The sequence below is a fragment of the Elephantulus edwardii genome, unplaced genomic scaffold (assembly GCF_000299155.1).
Source record: "Elephantulus edwardii isolate Elephantulus edwardi_28Jun2011 unplaced genomic scaffold, EleEdw1.0 scaffold00168, whole genome shotgun sequence".
NCBI lineage: Eukaryota > Metazoa > Chordata > Mammalia > Macroscelidea > Macroscelididae > Elephantulus > Elephantulus edwardii.
In genome coordinates this window covers 3,882,820-3,903,325 of record NW_006399918.1, presented here as the reverse complement: position 1 = coordinate 3,903,325, position 20,506 = coordinate 3,882,820, and the positions used below count along the sequence as shown (strand labels likewise).

The window sequence follows — 20,506 nt, the reverse complement described above, 5'->3', positions numbered from 1 at the left end:
TGTCCATCATTACCCTATCTTTTCAGGTCCCTGCCAGATCCTTCTCACTTTTTTCACCTCCTCCTTTCACCCACCAAATTGTGCAACCCTGTCATTCTAAAATGCTCCTGGCATCTGGTGGAATAAGTGTCTTGGTCTTAAAGGGGCACAATCTAGGTGGTGCAGCATGTTGTTGTTATTGTTGTTAGATGCCGTCAAATTGAGTATAACTCATGGTGACACTATGAACAATAGATTTGCACCCTGTCCTATCCTATGCTATCCTAACAATCTCTGGCACATTCAAACCCATGGCTGCAGTCACAGTGTCAATTTTCCTGGCTGCATATCTTCCTCTTTTTCCTTGTCCTTCTTCCTTCCCAAGCATGATGTCCCCTTTCCAAGGAATAGCCTCTCTTAGTAGCATGCCCAAGTATGTGAGATGAAGCTTTATCATCTTTGCCTCCAAGGATCATTCTCGCTACACTTTTTTCAAGCCCTAGCTGTTGGTTCTTTCAGTAGTCCATGGAATATTCAGCATTTTTCTCAAACACCACAGCTCAAAAGTATTAATTCTTCTGTCATCCTATTCATTGTCCAATTATCAGATGTGTAACAAAGTGACTGACAAGACCAGGGCCTGAATCAGGTGCCCCTTATCCCTCAAATTTACATTAATTGCTCCTCAATAATTTAGAGAGATTCTTGACTACAGACTTTTCCAGTGCAATACATTTCCTGATCTCCTGATTTTTGGTACAAGTACATTGACTGTGGATCCAAGTAAGATAAAGCTGTTGACAGTTTCAATCTTTTCTCCATCTATCATGTTGTCTACTGGTCCAGTGGTAAGTCCTTCTGTTTTGTGGGTTTGGGTTTGTTTTTTATGTTGAGATGAAGGTTGTATTGCTTAACCTTCTGCAGGAAGATCCTCAGGTCCTCTTCATTTTCAGCAAGCAAGATTGTGTTATCTGCATAATGAAGACTTTCCATGAGTCTTCTCATCAATTTTCTACACTACATTCGTCTTCATGGAGTCCAACATAGTAAGCAGTTATTATATAACTTAAGGTAAGAAAGAGTTTGAAATTGTCCATCAGACCTTTACCTAAAGTAAAGTGAATCACAAAGGAACATTAAAAAAAATCTGTATCATTTCTAGAAATCTGAACTCTTTGGGCAGGCTTCATATGCCAGTATTTTGTTTGGGTTTTTTTTCGTGTTAACTTGACCTAGAGGATTTACTTTCCACTAATAACTTACACAACCTTCAATATTCAACAGATTTCATGACATTCTTACAAATGATATGAATGTAGCCAATGTGGATTCTAGCCACAAGAGCTGCCTTTGAAACTCCGGATATATTCATTCCCGGGAGTGGAAGAGGACCAGGGATACTAGTGAGAGTCTTCGCTTATACTGGAGTATACACTTCCACCTTCCATGATGATGTTGATGTCTGGAGTTGAGAATGAAGAGCTCAGACCTAATTTTTTTTTTTTTACCTGAGCGTTAACATTAGTGGTAATCCAGGAGAAATCTGTGAAAATTACCTCTTGCTTAGGAAACATATTAATTTTTATGCAAACCTCAAAGTTTTGTTTATTAATAAATAGCTTTAGAAACTGTGGTTGAATTACTTATGTTTCTAATTCTTGCAGGTATATTCAGCTTACTCTGTAAAAATAATTAACTCTTGTTGGATCCTCTCCCATCTCCATCCTCACTTTCCCTACTGATGGAAAAGTGTTGGACTTCATTTTGGCATTCTCTCCTTTACAATCTGAGGTTTTTAAACTGAGATATTAGGGACTATGGAAAATTCACCTTTGTCTTCTCAGGAGTTTGCATTGTTACTTTCCTACATTGACACTCCTTATCTCTGGGAAGGATCTGGTAGGGTAGTTCTGACTCCTCAAAACGTGTGCAAACCAGCAATTCACTCCACTGACTTTCTGAGGTTGTAAACCTATAGGAAAAGATTGCTTATCTTTACCCTGCTGAACCACTGGTAGCTTTGAGTCTCCAGACATGATTGGGTTTGGGTTAGTAGCTCAACTCCCTATGGACTGTTGTTGTTGTGTACCATCAAGTTAGAAAAGCTGACACTCCACGGGGTTTTCAGAGGCAGCTAATCACATGGGAGGAGTTGGCTCATCTTTCTCTCACAGAACCACAGAGCATCTAGCAGATTAGAACCACATAAATGCCTTTGAATTGACGTCATAATTTCTTACCACTTGGCCACCAGAGCCCCCTCCCTATGGACTAGGCCTACCAAAAATCAGTGAGATACTAACAAGTGATAATATCAACTTACAAGAAATCTTAAATGCCCATAGAAAAGGAAAGGATATATAACTTTATTTCCTCACTTCTTTAAAAGCAGCACAGATTCTCCTAAATCCATAATAGAAGGGAAAAAAGTTTCTCTGAGGTGGTTTCCAACTCCTCTTTTTTTGAATTAGTTATTTATATCAGAGAGACACAGGCCAGGTTTAGAAGAGGTGATGGTACGAGAGACATTACTGCCAACATCAGATGGACCTTGACTAAAAGCAAAGAGTACAATAGAAACATCTTTTCACTGACTATGCAAAGACATTCGACTTTGTGGATCACAACAGACTGTAGCTAACCTTGAGATGAATGGGAATCCCAGAACACTTTACAACTAGACATTGCTCATTTGAACTGTATACTTGGATCAAAAGGTAGAACTGAGCAAGGAAACACTGCATGTTCAATGTCAGGAAAGGAGTACATCAGAGATTCATCCTGTCTCCATATCCTTTTCAATCCATATATGGAACAGATCATTCAGGAGGCTGGACTCTATAAGGAGTAATGTGGCTTCAGGATTGAAGGAAGACTCCTCAACGACCTATGTTATATAGATGACACAACCTTGCTCCCAGAAACTGAGGACCTGAACTGTTTGCTGCAGTAGGTCAAGGACTCCAGTCTTCAGTATGGAATGAATTTCCATGTCAAGAAGAAAAAGATTCTCACCCCTGGACCAATTGGCAGCACCATAATAGATGGGGGGTAAACCTGAGGTTGTTAACAATTTTGACTTTCTCAGGTCTTGGTTGAAAGCTGCTATTAGGGAACTCTCAGAAGTGCTGATGAGCAACGATGTCAGCCTGGAGAATGCCTGATTCTGACAAGGGTTTCTGTAATTACTTGCTATGCATCAGAGAGCTGGACAGTGACCAAAGATAATACAAGGATTGATGGCCTTTGTGCTGTGGTGCTGAAGAATAATAGTCAACATAATATGGACTGCCAAGAGAATACACAGGTATATCCTGGAGAGGGTAAAACCAGGCTGCTCTTGGAGGCAAGGATTTGAAGATACATCTCTCATACTTTGGGTGTGTGGCCAGGAGGGACAAGTCCCTAGAGAAGGATATAATGTTTGAAAGGATAAAGGGACAGCACAGGAGAGGAAGACTTGAGATGAGGTGGTTTGACACAGTAACTGGGATAATGGGAGTAGGTGTGTCAGAGTTGGTGAGACTGATTCAACATAAAGTTCAGAGCTATTGTGCATAGCGTCGCTATGAGTCACAGGTGATTCATTGACACCTAAAAACAACAACAACATTGAGCTTTTTATCTTAATTGGGTTGTATATAACTCAGAATATCCTAAGTGTGTGTAACTGTGTGTCTATGTGTGTGAATGTGCACAGGAAGACATGCCCAGGCATGTGAATCTTCCTCCATACTCTAAAATACATTCCCAGCATTTTATAACGTTTCTGGAATAGGACCTAGAGAACCATGATTAACTCAAATGGAATCTTCTTTTTGTACCATCTGATTCAACTTAATCTATCCATCATCTTCTCATAGTTTAAAGCCATTCTTAAGATAGCATTAAAATTAATGTTTATAAGCTCAAAGAAAACATCTTGGAAAAAAGGTTCATCACTAAGGTGTGAGGGGCTTTCTTCCCATGGCTCGGAGCAGAGCATCTTTGACCTCCTTGTTCCTCAGGCTGTAGACCACAGGGTTCAGCAGGGGAGTGATGACAGTGTATGTCACTGAAATGAGTCTGTCCCGCTCCGGGGAACTCTGGGACTTGGGCTGGAGGTAGATAATGGAGGTACAACCATAATGAATAATGACCACTGTGAGGTGAGAGGCACAGGTGGCAAAAGCCTTTTTTCTACCTTCAGCTGAAGCAATCTTAAGGATGGTAGAGATGATGAGGACATAGGAAATGAAGATCAGGCCCATGGGTACAACAAGAACACAGACACTGACCACAAAGTTAACAATCTCATTGGCAGTGGTGTCTGCACAAGCCAGTTTCAGCAGGGGTCGCACATCACAGTAGAAGTGTGAGATAACAAAAGCGTCACAGAAAGGCAGGCCAAATACAGATGTTACCTGGATAATGGCCATACTCAGGCCAATTCCCAGTGACCCAGATGCCAGATAGACGCAAGATCTCTTACCCATGATGACAGAATATCGTAGGGGGTTGCAGATGGCCACATAGCGGTCATACCCCATGACTGTGAGCAGGTAACAGTTGTTGATGCCAAAGGTGAGGTAGAAGAAGAGCTGGGTGGCACATTCTTGGAAGGCAATACTTTGATGAGGATTCAAGAGACCAGACAGCATTCGAGGGATAATGGCCACAGTGTAGCAGGTCTCAGATATGGACAAAATGCTCAGGAAGAAGTACATAGGAGTATGAAGGTGACGATTCAGGCGTATGATGGTTATAATGATGACATTGCCAGAGAGAGTTAGTAGGTACAACGTTAGAAAGACAATAAAGAATATAAGCCTGTGTTGCCATCCAAAGTTGGAGAAACCTTCAAAGAAGAACTCAGTCACAATTGTGATGTTTGGCTTTAAAATTGAAGGAAGTCTAAATTTGAAAGAGCTGGACAAAAGAAAAGGAGGAATGATGAGTCAATAAGGAAACAGTAATCTGGACCAAAGCTATCACCAGAAGGGGTATCTCTCCTCTACCCCAATCCCAAAAGCTACCAGTGTTGAACTATTGCACAACTTCTTAGTGATCATCCACACCCACACTTTTCTTTAGTACAAAGTGAGAAGAAAGTAAAGAGAAAGTGAAAGAGAATTTTGAAGAAATAACTACCTGGCCATTGAAGAAGTCAAGGTCAAGGAAGAGGCAGAAGATATATCAAATGTGCCCAACTCTATAGTTCCTCTTCAATACGCTCTTCAAATAGGCCCTCAAGGACCCTATTAGAAACAGTGACACAGTGAAATAGAAAATACGCCTGCTGTTGATATATTTTCAACACTGTCAATATGTATTTTCAATCTGAAATGATCTGTAAGGGAACTAGGATGACTTCTTAGAATCTTAAGACTTGTGCTTTACTTCCCTAAGGTCCTGTATTCCAAATCCCCTGCAGTCATGGAAGACTAGAAAGGGGAGCATTTTGATTGTGTATGTGTCTTCCTAGAGACCTGGACCCAATATCCCCTGAGGTCATAAATATGAAAAATAGTTTGATAAGGCAGGCAGTCCAGGTGACCATTTAGCTTAACGCCTTAAATTTTATCCAAAGACAGGAAGGAAAATACAAAAAAAAACACCTGAAGATGCTATTTCAATAAAAATGTGTTTTTCTAGTCTAAGATAAAAGAGACATTTCTTAAACAAACAAGGACAAATTTTTTTCTTTTTCCTTCAATTGTTCATAACCTAGGCTTTTATAGAAATTAGCTGGTTCACCTTTTTATCTTGCCCCATATGAATACAGCATGACAGACTATATGGAGGCAGAAGTAATCTTATCCCTTACACCAATACATACCCTTGATAAAATACACCACATTGGACCGTTTCCTTCATTTTAAAAGGTCGTATTAGTTACTTTCTTCCTCTTTTCCATCACTAACATAGTACCTTTTGTAATCCTCATTTCTTGTTCTCTCTTTTGCCTATCTCCTGATGGTATGTAACTTTAACTTCTGTCACCGTCATCATTCTCAATGATCAGTAATCTCCTTCATGTCTGTAGAGTCCAGTTCAAGTTTCTTCTTGCACGTTGTCATAATCTTTTTAAACATCTTCATGTGGAGCTCTCTTTTATAAGCACTTTCAACAGTCCTTCAAAAATTTTATAATATCCCAAAATTCATAAGATTTGTAATATATAAGTCCATTGTAACTTGATTGATGTGAGGATTAAATGGGTTAATATATTTGAAGAAATTGACTGGCACTTGACAAATTGGAATTTCTTAACAAATGTAGTGATTATCAGCATTATCTCTTTTTCAGAGAATTATCATTTTTCACAAATGAACCAGTTTAAGTTCCTAAGAGGACCAAAATGAGAAACAGGGACTTTAACCTAGTGTTCTAGAATTTGTAGTAAACCTGTAATTACTCTGACTTTCATTTCATGAAATGTTATAATTTCTATTTAACTGTTGATTTGGAATTTGTCTTGCTCTTTAAAACTTTCTTGAAATGCACTGGCCAAGCCCAAGCACTGCTGCATCTATTGCTGCAACACATGTGTGGATTAAATAGAATAAGGGTTTTTTTGCCTCCCATCTACTTCTTGAAGATGTTCAATATTTTACTTCTATCTCAGGTCATAATAGCTCAACTGGCTAATAGATCTAGAAGCCATCTTCAGTGACTTCTAGTTCTCTGTATATTGATATTTAAATGGTAGATATGAAACAACATATAAGTTTTTTAAAAATTACATTTTTCTTTAAACTTACAAATACTGAAATCTGTTATGCTTATAACAATATTTAACATAATTATACATCCCTTAAACACTTATGTAAGACTCCAATATACATCATAAAAGGACAAAGAGAATGATATTCTGATATTAAAAGCACTAATGAAAATCTAAACAAAAACCAAAAAACAAACAAACACGTCTATGACTGTTTTTGGATCTCTGTAAAGCAGGTTGCTCCTTGGAGGCAAAGATTCGGAAGCTCTCTCTGACATGATTTGGGCATGTTATCAGCAGGGACCAGTCCTTGTAGAAGAACATCATTCTTAGCAGGGTAAAAGACAGCAAAAGAGAGGAAGACCCTGGTTAAGATGGATTGACTCCCTGACTGGGGTAGGGGTGGTAGGTGTCAGAGACAACAAAGTTGATTCCAGATAGAGCAGGGTTCAGGGCTGTTGTAGATAGAGTCACTATGAGTCACAAGTGACTCAACGGCACATAAGAACAACAAGTTGGGATTCAACAGAATGGAAATAATTTTTAGTTAGTCTTTCTTTTTGAATAAATGACAAAAACATGAGATTAAATAAATCTCCTTGTACCAGTCCCTACATCAATGTGCTATTCACAGTTTCCCTGGGAAGTATACTTATTTGATTGTTTCCTGAATTTGTTGGCATTCCCTGTCCCCAATATTATAATAAACTTTTGCTTGAAATCCAAACAACACTATATCTTTAATATTTCAACTTAGCAAACATGAGCTGAGAAGTCACACAGTTTAAGAACTGTGCAAGTGGCAAGAAAGCAAAGATGAATAAGACATGCTCTTTGACTGCATGGAACTTTGGTCTTTGGGAATACTTTGGTTTAAGACTCAATTAAAAGCCCTCAAAGCCTTGTGTTCTTCCTCTCCATATTAGTCTACACATCTCTGCTCCCAAAATTGTTGAAATGACACTCTTTCCTATCAGAGACTATGCTCCCTTTCCTCTATAGAGTATCTCTGACTACATGATGAACAGAGAGCCCTGGTGGCCTAGTGACAAGAAGTACACTGACAATCCAAAGGCACATAGGTCAAATCCACCAGATGCTCCTCAGGAGAAAGATGGACAAACTCCTCCCTTGCAATTTACAGCTTCTGAAAAACCATTAAGGGTCAGATTGGGTGGGTTCCTACTTGATGGCACATAAAAACCAGCATCTGGTAAATAAGTATGTTATAACATCTTAATCAACGCTTATTGACATATGATACAGTGAAACTCACCAAGTAGTCTGCTGCTTGTATCTTTTAAAGAGCTGTGTTCATGCTGAGAGTCATATTAATTACTTTGGACAATTGACTTTAATGCCAGCATTTTTATTAACAGCTACCAAATATTTCCAACATTATAGTAAATGTTTAAATAATACCAGAAAGTATTTACATTTATATCCTTTATAAAACTATTTTTTTTAGGCAACTAGTCTCTACATTTCCTTCTCTGAGAGTCACTACCCTCTTAATAGAGAGACCTACGGCTCAGCATGAATTTGCCTTTCACCAGGCCATCTTTAGAGACCACCCAGAATGAGATACCTGAAAGAGATGAAACAAAAGGAAAATCAGGCCTTTCCCAGTTTCATTGTCTGAGACTAGAAGCGAAGAATTGAAAAAGTCACATTAGTTTTCTCATAGTTCCTCCCACAGGAAGCATCTCCTCTCTAGGTCTCAAAGTATAAATTCTGGCTTTGAGGTTCTTAATATGATGCCAAATTGTCAGCCCAAGACTCATGGGTCTTTATTTTCAAAAAAGCCCTGTCTGCTCCCATGTGATTAATAGCACAAACCAGGATCCAAATAGCACAGTGCCTTGAGACCTCATTACAGAGGCAACTCATTTCCTAATGTAAGACTAACTCTTCAGAGGCAGAGTTGACTTGGTTATTAAGTACAATCTTTAGGGTAAGAAGGCTGATTTCTCTTGCTAAGGTGAGGTGGGTTGAATCAAGATCTTACTAAAATTATGCAATTTTTCTGACACTAAATTGCAGAGTTTAAGACCTTTTGGAATTTTCTTTCTAAGAGGGAAAGAGGAATAGAAATTAAAAGGTTATAAGCAAGACCCTCTATTGCAAGGTACACAGAGTTTGAGCTCCATATATATTGACCCATAAAATCAGTTTTAAAGTCTTTGGACCCTATTTCTGAATTTTCTCATAATTTTTTTTCTTTTTTTTTGTTTATGCCGCTCTACTCTCTTTTGTAGTCTTACTTAAATTTGGTTTGCCTCAAGGTCTGACTTTTGCCAGATTGTCCCCCATGTCTTTATTCATAATTCATGTAAATGAGCAATGATCATCCACAGCCTTAAAACAAGAGAAAATTGCCACTCTGGCCACGTGTGGGCTTTTTGGTTGTGGTTGTTTTGTTTTTGCTTTCCCCCCCTTTTTAATTGATATTTTAATGAAAGTTTATAGAGATCTTGGATTTCCATTCATTCAGTACTGCACATTTTCCTCCTTGCCACTTCCAGTTCGCTTTTCTCTTTGAAAAATTATTTCATTGTTGTACACTTCTCCACCTCAACTCCAGTCCACTTTACTAAGCAGCTCTTATTTTGGACTGTTGTCATGCAAACAATACCTAATCATATATTCCTTTTAAGCCATTCTTTCTCTCATATGTTTCAACGCAATGTATGTTAGTTATCCCCTTTTCTTAGTTTCCCCCAACCCCATTATCAGTCCTGTTTTATAACAGTGGAATTATGTAGTATTTGTCCTTTTGTGACTGAGATATTTTACTCAGCATAATGTTCTCCAAAGTCACCCATTTTGTAAAATGTTTATGAGTTACTTGTTTTTTCAGAGTTGCATAGCATTTCATTGTGTGAAAATGCCACAGCTTTTCTATCCATTAGTTTTTTGATGGGCACTTGGGTTGTTTCCATCTCTTTTCTATTGTGCACATGGGTGTGCATATATATTCACTTGGGAAGCAATTCTGGTTTCTTTAGGGTATATTTCTAGCAGTGAAATTGCTGGGTCAAATGGTATTTCTATTTGCAAGTTTTTGAGAAAGTGTCATACTGTCTTCCATAGTGGTTGCACAAATTTACATCACCACCAACAGTGAATAAGGGTTCTAGTTTCTTCACAACCCTGTCAGCATTTGTTGTTTGCTGCTCTGTTAAATTTTGCTGTTGTTACTGGGGTTAGATGATATCTCATAGTAGTTTTGATTTGTATCTCTCTTAGAGCTAGAGATTTTGAATATTACTTCATATGTTTGACATCTGAATGTCTTCTTTGGTGAAGTGTCTATTCATATCCTGAAAAGAACTGTCATCAATTCTACATAAAGTATCCCAGAAAATAGAAAAAGATTGAATTCTCCCAGACTCATTCTATGAAGCAAACATATCCTTGATACCAAAGCCAGGCAAAGACATCAGTAAAATAGAAAACTATAGGTCACTCTCTTTCATGAATATAGATGCAAAACTCCTGAATAAAATCCTGGCCAATAGAATCCAACAATCCATAAAAAATATTTCACCATGAACAAGCGGTATTCAGAACAGGTATGCAAGCATGGTTCAACATAAAAAAGCCACAAAAACCAGAAAGGAACACAACCCAGCTGACACCTTGATTGCAGTCTTGTGAACCTTTTCAGTTGAGAACCCAAAGAGGTTGTGCTAGAATTTCTGACTCACAAAACTGTGATGTAATACATGTATGTTGTTTTAAGCTATCCAATTTGTGATATTTTGCTTTTTAGCTAATATACACTAGTCTATTGTTACTCCCCTATGTCAATATATCTGGTTGATGGTCTTCATCTACTTCTTTGACACTTCATCTTTCCCTGGAACACAAAATTAAATAAGAACAGATACACAAAAATCCAATAAAAAGGCCAAATGACACCAGAACCTACTCCTATAGACAATGATCAAGGTCATAGTGGCCTACCATTTGGTTTCCAAGGCTGCAAATTGCTACAAGAGGATAATACCTATCTTTATCCCACAGAGTGAATGGTGGCATTATACCAATAACCTTTAGCAGCTGAATATCATTTACACTATGACACCGGAGTTCCTTACAAAAAGATCTTGGATATATGCCACTGGAGCTCCAGATTATAAGAGAGATTAATAGGATCAGATACGATGTAGAAAAAGTCATAGCCCAAAATTTTACAAATCTGAGGAAAACATGAAGATATAGATTCAGGAATCATCCTGTTAATAAAGTGTAATAGATGCATATTTATTTACACATGAGCTATGCATACTTTTACATAAAATGTGAAATCACTAAAAATCAAAGATAAAAGGAAGAAGTATGAAGCTGTTAAAGGAATACAATCTATTATTTTCAAGGAATAGTATTTGTACTAATAGCTTAAAACTATAATAACGAAGAACACAGATGAATGGATTAACATCTTCAAAGTGAATAAAGAGAATAACAGTCAAAATGAAGCTATATATTCATTAAAAGTATCCTTTATAACGGAAAACACAACAAAAACAATTTCAGAAAAAAGTAGTTGATTGTGAACAGATTTGCATTAAAGCATATACGAAAAAGAGTTCCTCAGATAAAAGGAAAACTGTTTCTACATAAAAAATGAAGTGAAAAAATAATCAAACTAAATTTAAAATAACAGAAAAATACATGATAAAGTATTAATTAATGTTAATTATACATAATAGCAAAAGCAATGTCTTATCAAAGTTATATATTCTACTTTGATGAATAGTAACTAGGGTCTTAAATGCTTGCAAGCAGCCATGCAAAGTACAACTATTGATCTTTCTTCATCTGAAGCAAAGAGTGAAAAAAACCAAAGACACATGAAAATAAGCCCTTTAAACTAATTGACCGTACAAATCTCAGCCTACATGACCCTGATACCAAAAGAGTTATAGCGTGTCAGATAGCCACTGACTATCACTCTGAAAAGGATCACAGTAGAAAGTCCCCAACAGAATGGGAGAAATGTGGGACAAAACTCAAGGCCATAAATAGGACCAGACTTACAAATCTAATAGAGACTGAGGGGATTCCAGAGACTATAGTCCTTAGACATCCTCAAGTCTTAGATATTAAATCACCTGTGTGGCTAAACTCTCAGGCAAACAATAGACAAGCCTATAAAGTGGACAATAACATTAAAGAGTAATGCACTTCTTAGAACACACACTCTTATAGTACTAAAAAGGGCAAAATTTACCCAGGAATAGACCTCAGAAGCCAGAAAAGGATAATAAAGAAGGAAGAACATAGATGAAACACAGGGAAGAAGTGGGAAGAAGGCTGCTGCGTTGTGGGATTGCAATGTCACTGAAGAAAATGTCTTTAAATTGATGAATGGAAAAGAAATTTATTCTACAACCTTGTCTAAAAACACAATAAAAACCTTTTTAAAAAACCTAATGTTTTTAAATAAAATACAACTTCAAAATCCTGTAGCAATAATTGATTAATTTAAGATGTTGCTGTTACATGTCATTGAGTCAAAACTGATCCAGAGGTGACCCTCCAGTCGGTCTTCAGAGGGAGTAGATTTAGTGAGAACTGATTATGCATCTTTCTCTCACATAGAAGCTGCTGGATTTTAACTACTTTATCATTGGCAGTGCAGTTCCTTACTACTAAGATGATAGGGCTCCCAATTCACTTTTTTAAAAAAATGTAAAACCAACAGAATTGTATTTGAGAAAATTTATCTAAGTTTAAAATATAAAACAAAACACTACTATTTTTGTGACTATAAAAATAGTTTTATCATTAAATAATGTGACAATAATATATAAGTGATACATAGAATCAAGGCCTTGAATAATTCTTACATCAAAAATATAAACCAAAATCATTGCTGTAAGGAGAATCGGAATTAAATTGCCCTTGAAATAGAAATTCTAAGATGATCTTTACGGCACTGTAAAACTATTAAACTGACAAAACAAAAATTCTGTTCACACTGCTGTCAAATTTGAGCCAACCAATAGTTGATTCTCTAGTAGGTTTTCTACAGTTGACTATATGTCATCAACAGGAGTTTGTGCATCTTTCTCACACAGAGAAGTTGGTGGGTTTGAACCCTGCTTTTGAGTTGAGAGGGTAACATCTATTAGGCCATCAGAGCTCTCCAATCTTTTCCTAAAAGATAAGGGAAAATAAAAACAATGAATAATGAGAATAAAGAAATGTAAAAGATGGAATACAAAAGACATAAATCCTAAAACGATATATTTAAAACCAAATATATTGGTGATTTCATTAACTATAAAAAGAATAATAATCAAATCAGTAGAAAAAAAATCATCAGATTGCATACTGTTGTTAGGTGGCTTCAAGCTGTTTCCAACTCAGAGACACTATTAAATCCAACAGAATTTAGTAATAACATTAAGTAGCCTGAAGCATTCTTACATTCTTTGCAATATTTGAGCCCATTGTTGAAACCACCATGCCAATCTATCTCATCTAGCGTCTTACTCTTTTTAAGCAGCTCTTTAACAATTATAACGTCTTTCTACAGTAAATGGCTCTTCCTGAGGACATGTCTGAATATGGAAGGATGAAATATTGCCATCCTTACTTATCAAGAAAATTTGAATGAATTACTTCTATGACAAATCTAGTATTATTATTATTTGTTATTGTTTTTATTATTATGTGTACCATCAAATCATATCTGACTGGTACAGCAGGAGTTTGTCCCTCCTTCTCCAGCAGAGCATCTGGTGGGTTCAAAGACAAATCTATTTGTTTTTCTGGCAGACTATAGTGTATTGAATGTTCTTAATTGAAGCCATCATTGGAAGGTAGCGATTCTTTATTCTTTCTTATTTATTTTATAGATTTTGCATGCATAAAAGGAGATTGAAACATCATGTCTTGAGATAAAATTCATTTTAGCAGAAATCAACTTCATAGTCTTTGGCTTTACTAGTTGATGAGCATGTTTGCATAATAGCTGCATTAACAAGTCTTCCTTGCATATGCTTTGAGGCAAGGATGGTGAGACTTTATCTCACATACTTTGGGCATGTTGTCAGGAGGGACCAGACATCACGCTGGGAAAGGTAGAGGCCAGAGAAAGAGAGGAAGACTCCTAAAAAAAAAATAAATGGATTTACACCATGATTGTAACATTGCACTCAAGTAAATCACAGATGATAAGGTTATCTCTTGCCCTGCAAGATACAGCAGGTTTGAGAGCTATTGTTTATAAGTTCACTCTGAGTTGTTGTTGACTTAAGGGTACCTAACAGTAACAACAGCAACAACCACAAAATATGTAAGATACCAGTCTCTTTGCACTATAGATTTTTTGTATAACTTTCAGTTTTCTGATTTGTACATTTCATACTTTCTTTTTTTTACATTTCATACTTTCATTATTAATGTTGTTCTTATGTACTGTAAGATGAAATCAATGACGATTTCAATTTTTCCTCCATCTATCATATCAAGAGGTCACTGGGCAGGTGAGGATTTGACCAGGTAGGAGGAAGTAAAGGAATGGTGATGTAGCAGGGAAGGCAAAGAGGCAAGACACACATGCTTGGGGGAGGGAGAACAAAGAATATAATTTGTTATTTCTGTGAAGAAAGTGTCTTTCATCTTCTCGGTAAAATGCTTGTCTGTCAGATGTTGTTCTAAAACTAAGGATCCAAATTAAGACAGACTAGGAAGAAGGATTGGCCATCCACTTCTGAAATATAACAAGCCTTTGAAAACCTTATGTACAGGAGAGCACATGTAGAGTAGACTAACAGATATGGCAACTGAGGCTGAGCCCTCAAATTTGGAAACACAAAGGAGGAAGAACTGCTGTAAGAGGAAAACTAGTGATTGGTATGTGGAATGTGAAAAACATGAATGTAGGAAAACTAGACACTGTTAAGAAAGAAATGGAACACATAATATTGACATATTAGGTATTAGCAAAAAGAAATGGATTGGCATGGAATATTTTTAATCAGACAATCATATGTTCTACTATGCTGTAGATCAAAAGCTGAGAGAAAATGGAGTTGCTTTCATAGTTAAAAAAGTATTTCTAGATACAACTCACAATACAATATTCTAAGTGAAAGAATAATATTCATATACATACATGGAAGGGCTGTTAATAACACTAACATTCAAATTTATGCAGTAAAAACTAGAGCCAAAGAGGAGAAAATAAATTATTTCTACCAACTGTTGCATTAAGAAATTGATCAAACATGTAATCAAGATGAATTAATAATAATGAGTGACTAGAATATGAAAGTTGGGAACCAGGAAGAAGGATCAGTAGTCAGAAAATATGGACTTGATGACAGAAATGAGGCTGGGGATAGAATGATAGAGTTCTGTACAAGAAATGATTTATTCATAGCAAATACCTTATATAAGAAACATAAGTGAAGGCTATACACATGGATTTCACCTGAAGGGATACACATAAATCAGATCGATTACATCTGTGGAAAAAATAACTGGAGAAATTCAATATCAGCAGTGAAAACTAAGCCAGATGCTGCTTGTGAAATAGACCATCAACTACTCATATGTAAGTTCAAATTAAAGCTAAAGAAGGTTAAAACATATCCAACAGGAATCAAACTTTGATGATCTTGAGTCTATCTCCTCTGAGTTTAAAAACTAACTAAGAAATAGGTTTGAGGCCTTGAACACTAATGAAAGAAGACCAGATGAGTTGTGGGAAGATATCAAGAATATCGTTCATGAAGAATGCAAAGAGTCATTATAAATAAGGAAGAAAATATCGAAATGGATGTCAAAAGAGACTCTCAATATTGCACTAGAAAAATAAGAAGCCAAAATAAAGGGAAGCAATAAAGAAGTTAAGGAATCGAATAGAAGATTTCAAAAGGCAGCTTGGGAAGACAAGGCAAAATATTATAATGATATGAGCAAGAAGCTGTAGTCAGTAAAAAGGGCTGAACACGCTCAGCATTTATTTTTCCAGTTTTTTAAATTTTTTATATTACTCTGATTTATTTACAAATTTGAATACATTGCTTTTCACAAAAGATCCTTCCCATTTCCTTAACCCCACTCACCCATCTAATGTGCAACCCTGTTATATTGAAATATGCAAAGAACTGGAGCCAGAAAATTGAAGGGGCTGAACTTGCAAGGTGTTTCTTAAGCTGTAGGAACTGAAGAACAAATTCAATCCTTGAGTTGCAATACTTAAGGATGCTTTGGGCAGAATATTAAATGATCCAGAAAGTATTAAAAGAAGATGGAAAGAATATATAGAGTCATTGTACCAAAAGGAATTGACAGACACAGAAGAATTTCATGAAATAACTTATGAGCAAGAGTCTATGGTGATGAAGGAGGAAGTTCAAACTGCTCTGAAAGAATTGGCAAAAAAACAAAGCCCCAGGAATTGTCAGTATATGAATTGATATATTTCAGCAAACAGATGCTGCCCTAGATGCGCTCACCAAGTTGTGCTAAGAAGTCTGGAAGACAACTACCTGGCCAACTCACTGGAAGAGAGCTATTTTTTTTTCCCACTCCAAAGAAAGGTGACCCGTCAGAGTGTGGAATTTATTGAACAATATCATTAATATCCTATGCAAGCAAGATTCTGCCGAAGATTATAAGAAAAAAAAATGACTGGAATAGCATATCAACAGAGAACAGCCAGAAGTGCAGGTTGGGCTTAGAAGGGGTCGTAGTACTAGGGATATTGTAGCTAATTGTGGATGGATCTTGGCTGAAAGCAGAGAGTACTAGAGGAATGTCTATGTTTCATTTATTATGTAAAGGTATTTGATCATGTGGATCACAACAAACTGGCTAACTCTGAGAAGCATGGGAATCCCAGAATACTTGATCATGCTTATATGAAGTCTATATGTGAACCAGGAGGCAGTCATCGGAACTGAGCAAGAGAACACTGCATAGTTTAAAATTGGAAAGGGTGTATGCAAGGGATGTGATCTATCTTCATAACTTTTCAATATATATGCAGAATGATTATCTGAAAAGCTGAGCTCTATGAGGAGAAATGTGGCATCAGGATTGTAGAAGACCAAATAAAAATTTGCATTATGCAAATGACACAGCCTTCCTTGCTAAAACTCAGCAGGACATGAAGCATTTGCTGCAGAAGGTCAAGGACTACAGCCTTCAATATGGAATGAAGCTCAATATCAAGAAAACAAAGATTCTTACCACTAGGCCAATTGGCAGCATAGTGATGGATGGTGAAGAGATTGAGATTGTAAACAGTTTCAGTTTGCTTGGCTCCACAATCAACATGCTTAGCACCAGCAGCCAGGAAATTAAAAGATGTATTGAGTTGGGAAAGTCTGCTTTCAGAGACCTCTCCAAAGTACTGAAGAGCAATGAAGTCAGTCTGGAGACTAAGATGTACCTGATACAGACCATGGTCTTTGCAATCACTTGCTATGCATCAGAGAACTGGACAATGAAGAGTGTTGAATATACCATGAACTGCTAAGAGAACAAACAGATTCTTCCTGGAGAGGATTAAACAAGGCTGCTTCTTGGAGGCAAGGATTCTGAGGTTTTGTCTGACATACTTTGGACATGCTGCAAGGAGGGACGAGTCCTTAGAGAGGGACATTATGCTTGGGAGAGTGGAGGGACAGCAGAGGAGAGGAAGACCCTTGATGAGATTAATTGATTCAGTGGGTAATGGATTGATTACTGGAGTAATGAGGATAGGTATGTCAGAAACAGTAAGATGGGCAAAGGATAAAGCAGGGTCTAGGGCTGTTGTACATAAGGTTGCTATGAGTTGCAGATGACTTGATGGCACATAACAACAAAATGCTTAATACACTACCACCCCTCCAAGTCTCACCTCTCTATTTCCATATTCCTCTCCTCCCCACTCCCCTTCCTGCCTAGGATCCTCATACTCACTCTATAATGGTTTTATACAGTATTTGTCCTTGAGGGACTGAATTCGTTCACTCAGCAGTCCCTCTCAAGTTAGGTAATAATTTACGAAATTATTTCTCTTGCGTGCTGCATAGTATTCCATTGTATGAATGTACCATAATTCTTCAATCCTTTAGTTTGTGGTTGGACACCTGGGCTGTTTCCATGTTCTTGCGATGGTGTATAATGCTGCTATGAACATTTGTGTACAAATCTCAGTTTGTTTCTCATTTCTCATTTTCTTGGGGTATAATCCAAGCAGTAGAATAGCTGAGTCATATGAAATTTCTATATTCAGCTTTTTGAAGAAGCACCAAACTGCCTTCCAGTGTGGTTGTAGCATTGTACAATCCCACCAACAATGTAAGAGTTCATATCTCACCACATCCTCTTCAACATTTATTACTTGAGTTAAACTTTGCCACTGCTACTGGAGTGAGATGGTATCTTATTGTGGTTTTGATTTGCATCTCTTTTATTGCCTGTGATTTAGAACATTTCTTCATATGACTGTTAGCCATTTGATTATCTTCCTCTGTGAAAACTCTTCCTATGTCTTTTGCCCATTTTATAATTGGGTTATCAGTCTTTTTCATATGTAGCACCAGGAGTATTCTATAAACTTTCATTATAAAACTCTTGTCTGAGATGGTATTGCCAAATGTTTGTTCTAAGTCAGTAGGTTTTCTTTTCACCCTGTTTGAGAGAGTTGTTTAGTTTTTACATGGATGGTTGAGTAAGCTTTATGTTCTTGTGGTTAATGTCTAGTTTTATGTCATTGTGATCTGAGAAGATATTTTTTATTATTTCAATGTTTTTGAATTTGTTGAGACTTGCTTTGTGTCCTAATATGTAATCGATTCTGTAGAACATACCATGCGCACTTAAGAAGAAAGTGAATTGAGTTTTATTTGGGTGTAGTTCCCCGAATACATCCACAAGGTTGTGTTGGCTGATTATGTAGTACAGGTCTTCTGCATTTTTGTTGAGTTTCTTTTGGGTTGACCTATCCTTGGTGATAGTGGTGTGTTGAAATATCCTACCACTATTTTGGTTGTGTTTATTTCTTTCTTCAATTCTATTAACTTGTTTTATGTGTTTTTCAGATCTATCATTTGGTGTGTAAACATTGACCAAGGTTATGTCTTCTTAATTTATTGTGCCTTTAATCAATATGTAGTATCTTTTATGGTGGTTTTAATTCTGAAGTCTATTTTATCAGAGATTAATATTGCCACTCTTGGTTTGTTTGGGTTTTTTTGTTGTTTTTTTTTAAGTTGCCATTTTCTTGGTATTTTTTTTCAGCCTTTGATTTTGAGTTTCATTTTCTTTTATTTAGATGTGTCTCTTGTAGGCAATACATTTATATGATTTTTTTTTACCCATTCTGCTCCTCTTTTTCTCTTTATTGGTGATATGCACCAATAGTCCATTCACATTAAGTATGATTATTGTCAGACCAGTTTTTACCATTGCCATTTGGTTTTGCTGCTTTTATCTCTTGTTTCTGGTTACTGCAGTCCATGTACTTTCCTTTGGCATCTCTGAGTGAAATGCTTCACTTAAAATTTCTTATACTTTGGTCTTGTTTTCACAAATTCCTTAAGTTCTTTCTTTTCTTCAAAGAATCTAATTTATTCTTCATGTTTGTTGGGGAAGTTTGCTGGGTATAGGATCCTTGGCTGGCAATTGTTTTCTCTCAAAGTTCTGTATGCCACCCCATTGTCTTCTAGCTAGCATGGTTTCAGCTGAGAAACTAGAAGTTCATATAATTGTTTCCCCTTTGTAGGTGACTCTTTGTTTTTCTTGTGATGCTTTTAGAATTTTACCCTTATCTTTTAATTTGGAGAATTTGACTATAATATGTGTTGATGTTTTCCTTTTGTGGTGTAGTTTATTTGGTGTTTCCTGTGATTCTTAAATGTGGATTTCCCCATTCTTCAAAATACCTGGGAAATTTTCTTCTAGTATTTCTTCCACTATTTTTCCCGTGATTTTCCTGTCACTCCCCTGTTCTGGAATTCCAATCATATGTATGTTATTCCATTTGATGTCATCCCACATGATTCCAACATTTTCTTTATTTACTTATGTTTTATCTCTGATATTTCTTCAAGAATGTTTTCAGTGAGGCTCTTGTCTTCCAACTCACTGACTCTCTCTCTGTTCCATCTCTTCAGTTCTACTTTTTTTTATGTTACCAGGGTGTTGGACACTTCTGCCATTTTGGTTTTAATATTCTGGATTAGATTTTCATGCTTTTCTGTTATTTCTAGTGCTGTGTTGACTGTGCCCTCTTTGTCCTGTGATGATTTTTTAAGTTCTTGTACCCCTTTATATATTCTATCAATTATGTCTTCCATCTTTTGCATTTTCTTCCATACCTGTTACAGTTGCTCCTCATCATTATATTTCTTCTGGACTATTGTCTCTGCAGTATTAACCTTCTTAATTGTTTCTTCCACCTTTTGCATTTTTTTCCATACCTGTTCCAGTTGCTCCTCATCAATATATTTCTTCTGGACTATTGTTTCTGGGGTTGCTTTCTTAATTGTTACTTCCATCATTTTCATCTTTTCTGTAGTTTCTCCACATCAATGTATTTATTCTGGTTCTCTCTATTTGGTGTATTCATTAGGTCTGCTCTTTTAGGAGAGGGTTATTTTGTTTTTCATGTTAACTGAGGCAGACTGCTGCTTTCTTGACATTATGTGAGTCTTTTCTTAGCAGATGTTAAGTCATTGTAATTATATAGTGATCAAGATTATGGCAGTGTTTTGTAAAGGACCTGTATATTTGTATTTTTTTCTTTATCCGAGGCCGACGGGACCAATTGTCAAACAGCAGTGATCTCCACAAAGTACTTGA

At 36.6% G+C, this 20,506-nt stretch overlaps 1 protein-coding gene across 1 annotated transcript; it reads right to left on the bottom strand.

The window, feature by feature from the left end:
• Positions 1 to 3,920: 3,920 nt before the first annotated feature.
• LOC102872884 (olfactory receptor 10J3-like) lies at positions 3,921 to 10,925 on the bottom strand. The gene is made up of 2 exons (XM_006895529.1): positions 10,789 to 10,925; positions 3,921 to 4,887 (listed from the first exon to the last, which is right to left on the bottom strand). Exons 1-2 carry the CDS (start codon positions 10,923 to 10,925, stop codon positions 3,921 to 3,923), a joined length of 1,104 nt encoding a protein of 367 aa, XP_006895591.1.
• Positions 10,926 to 20,506: the final 9,581 nt, after the last annotated feature.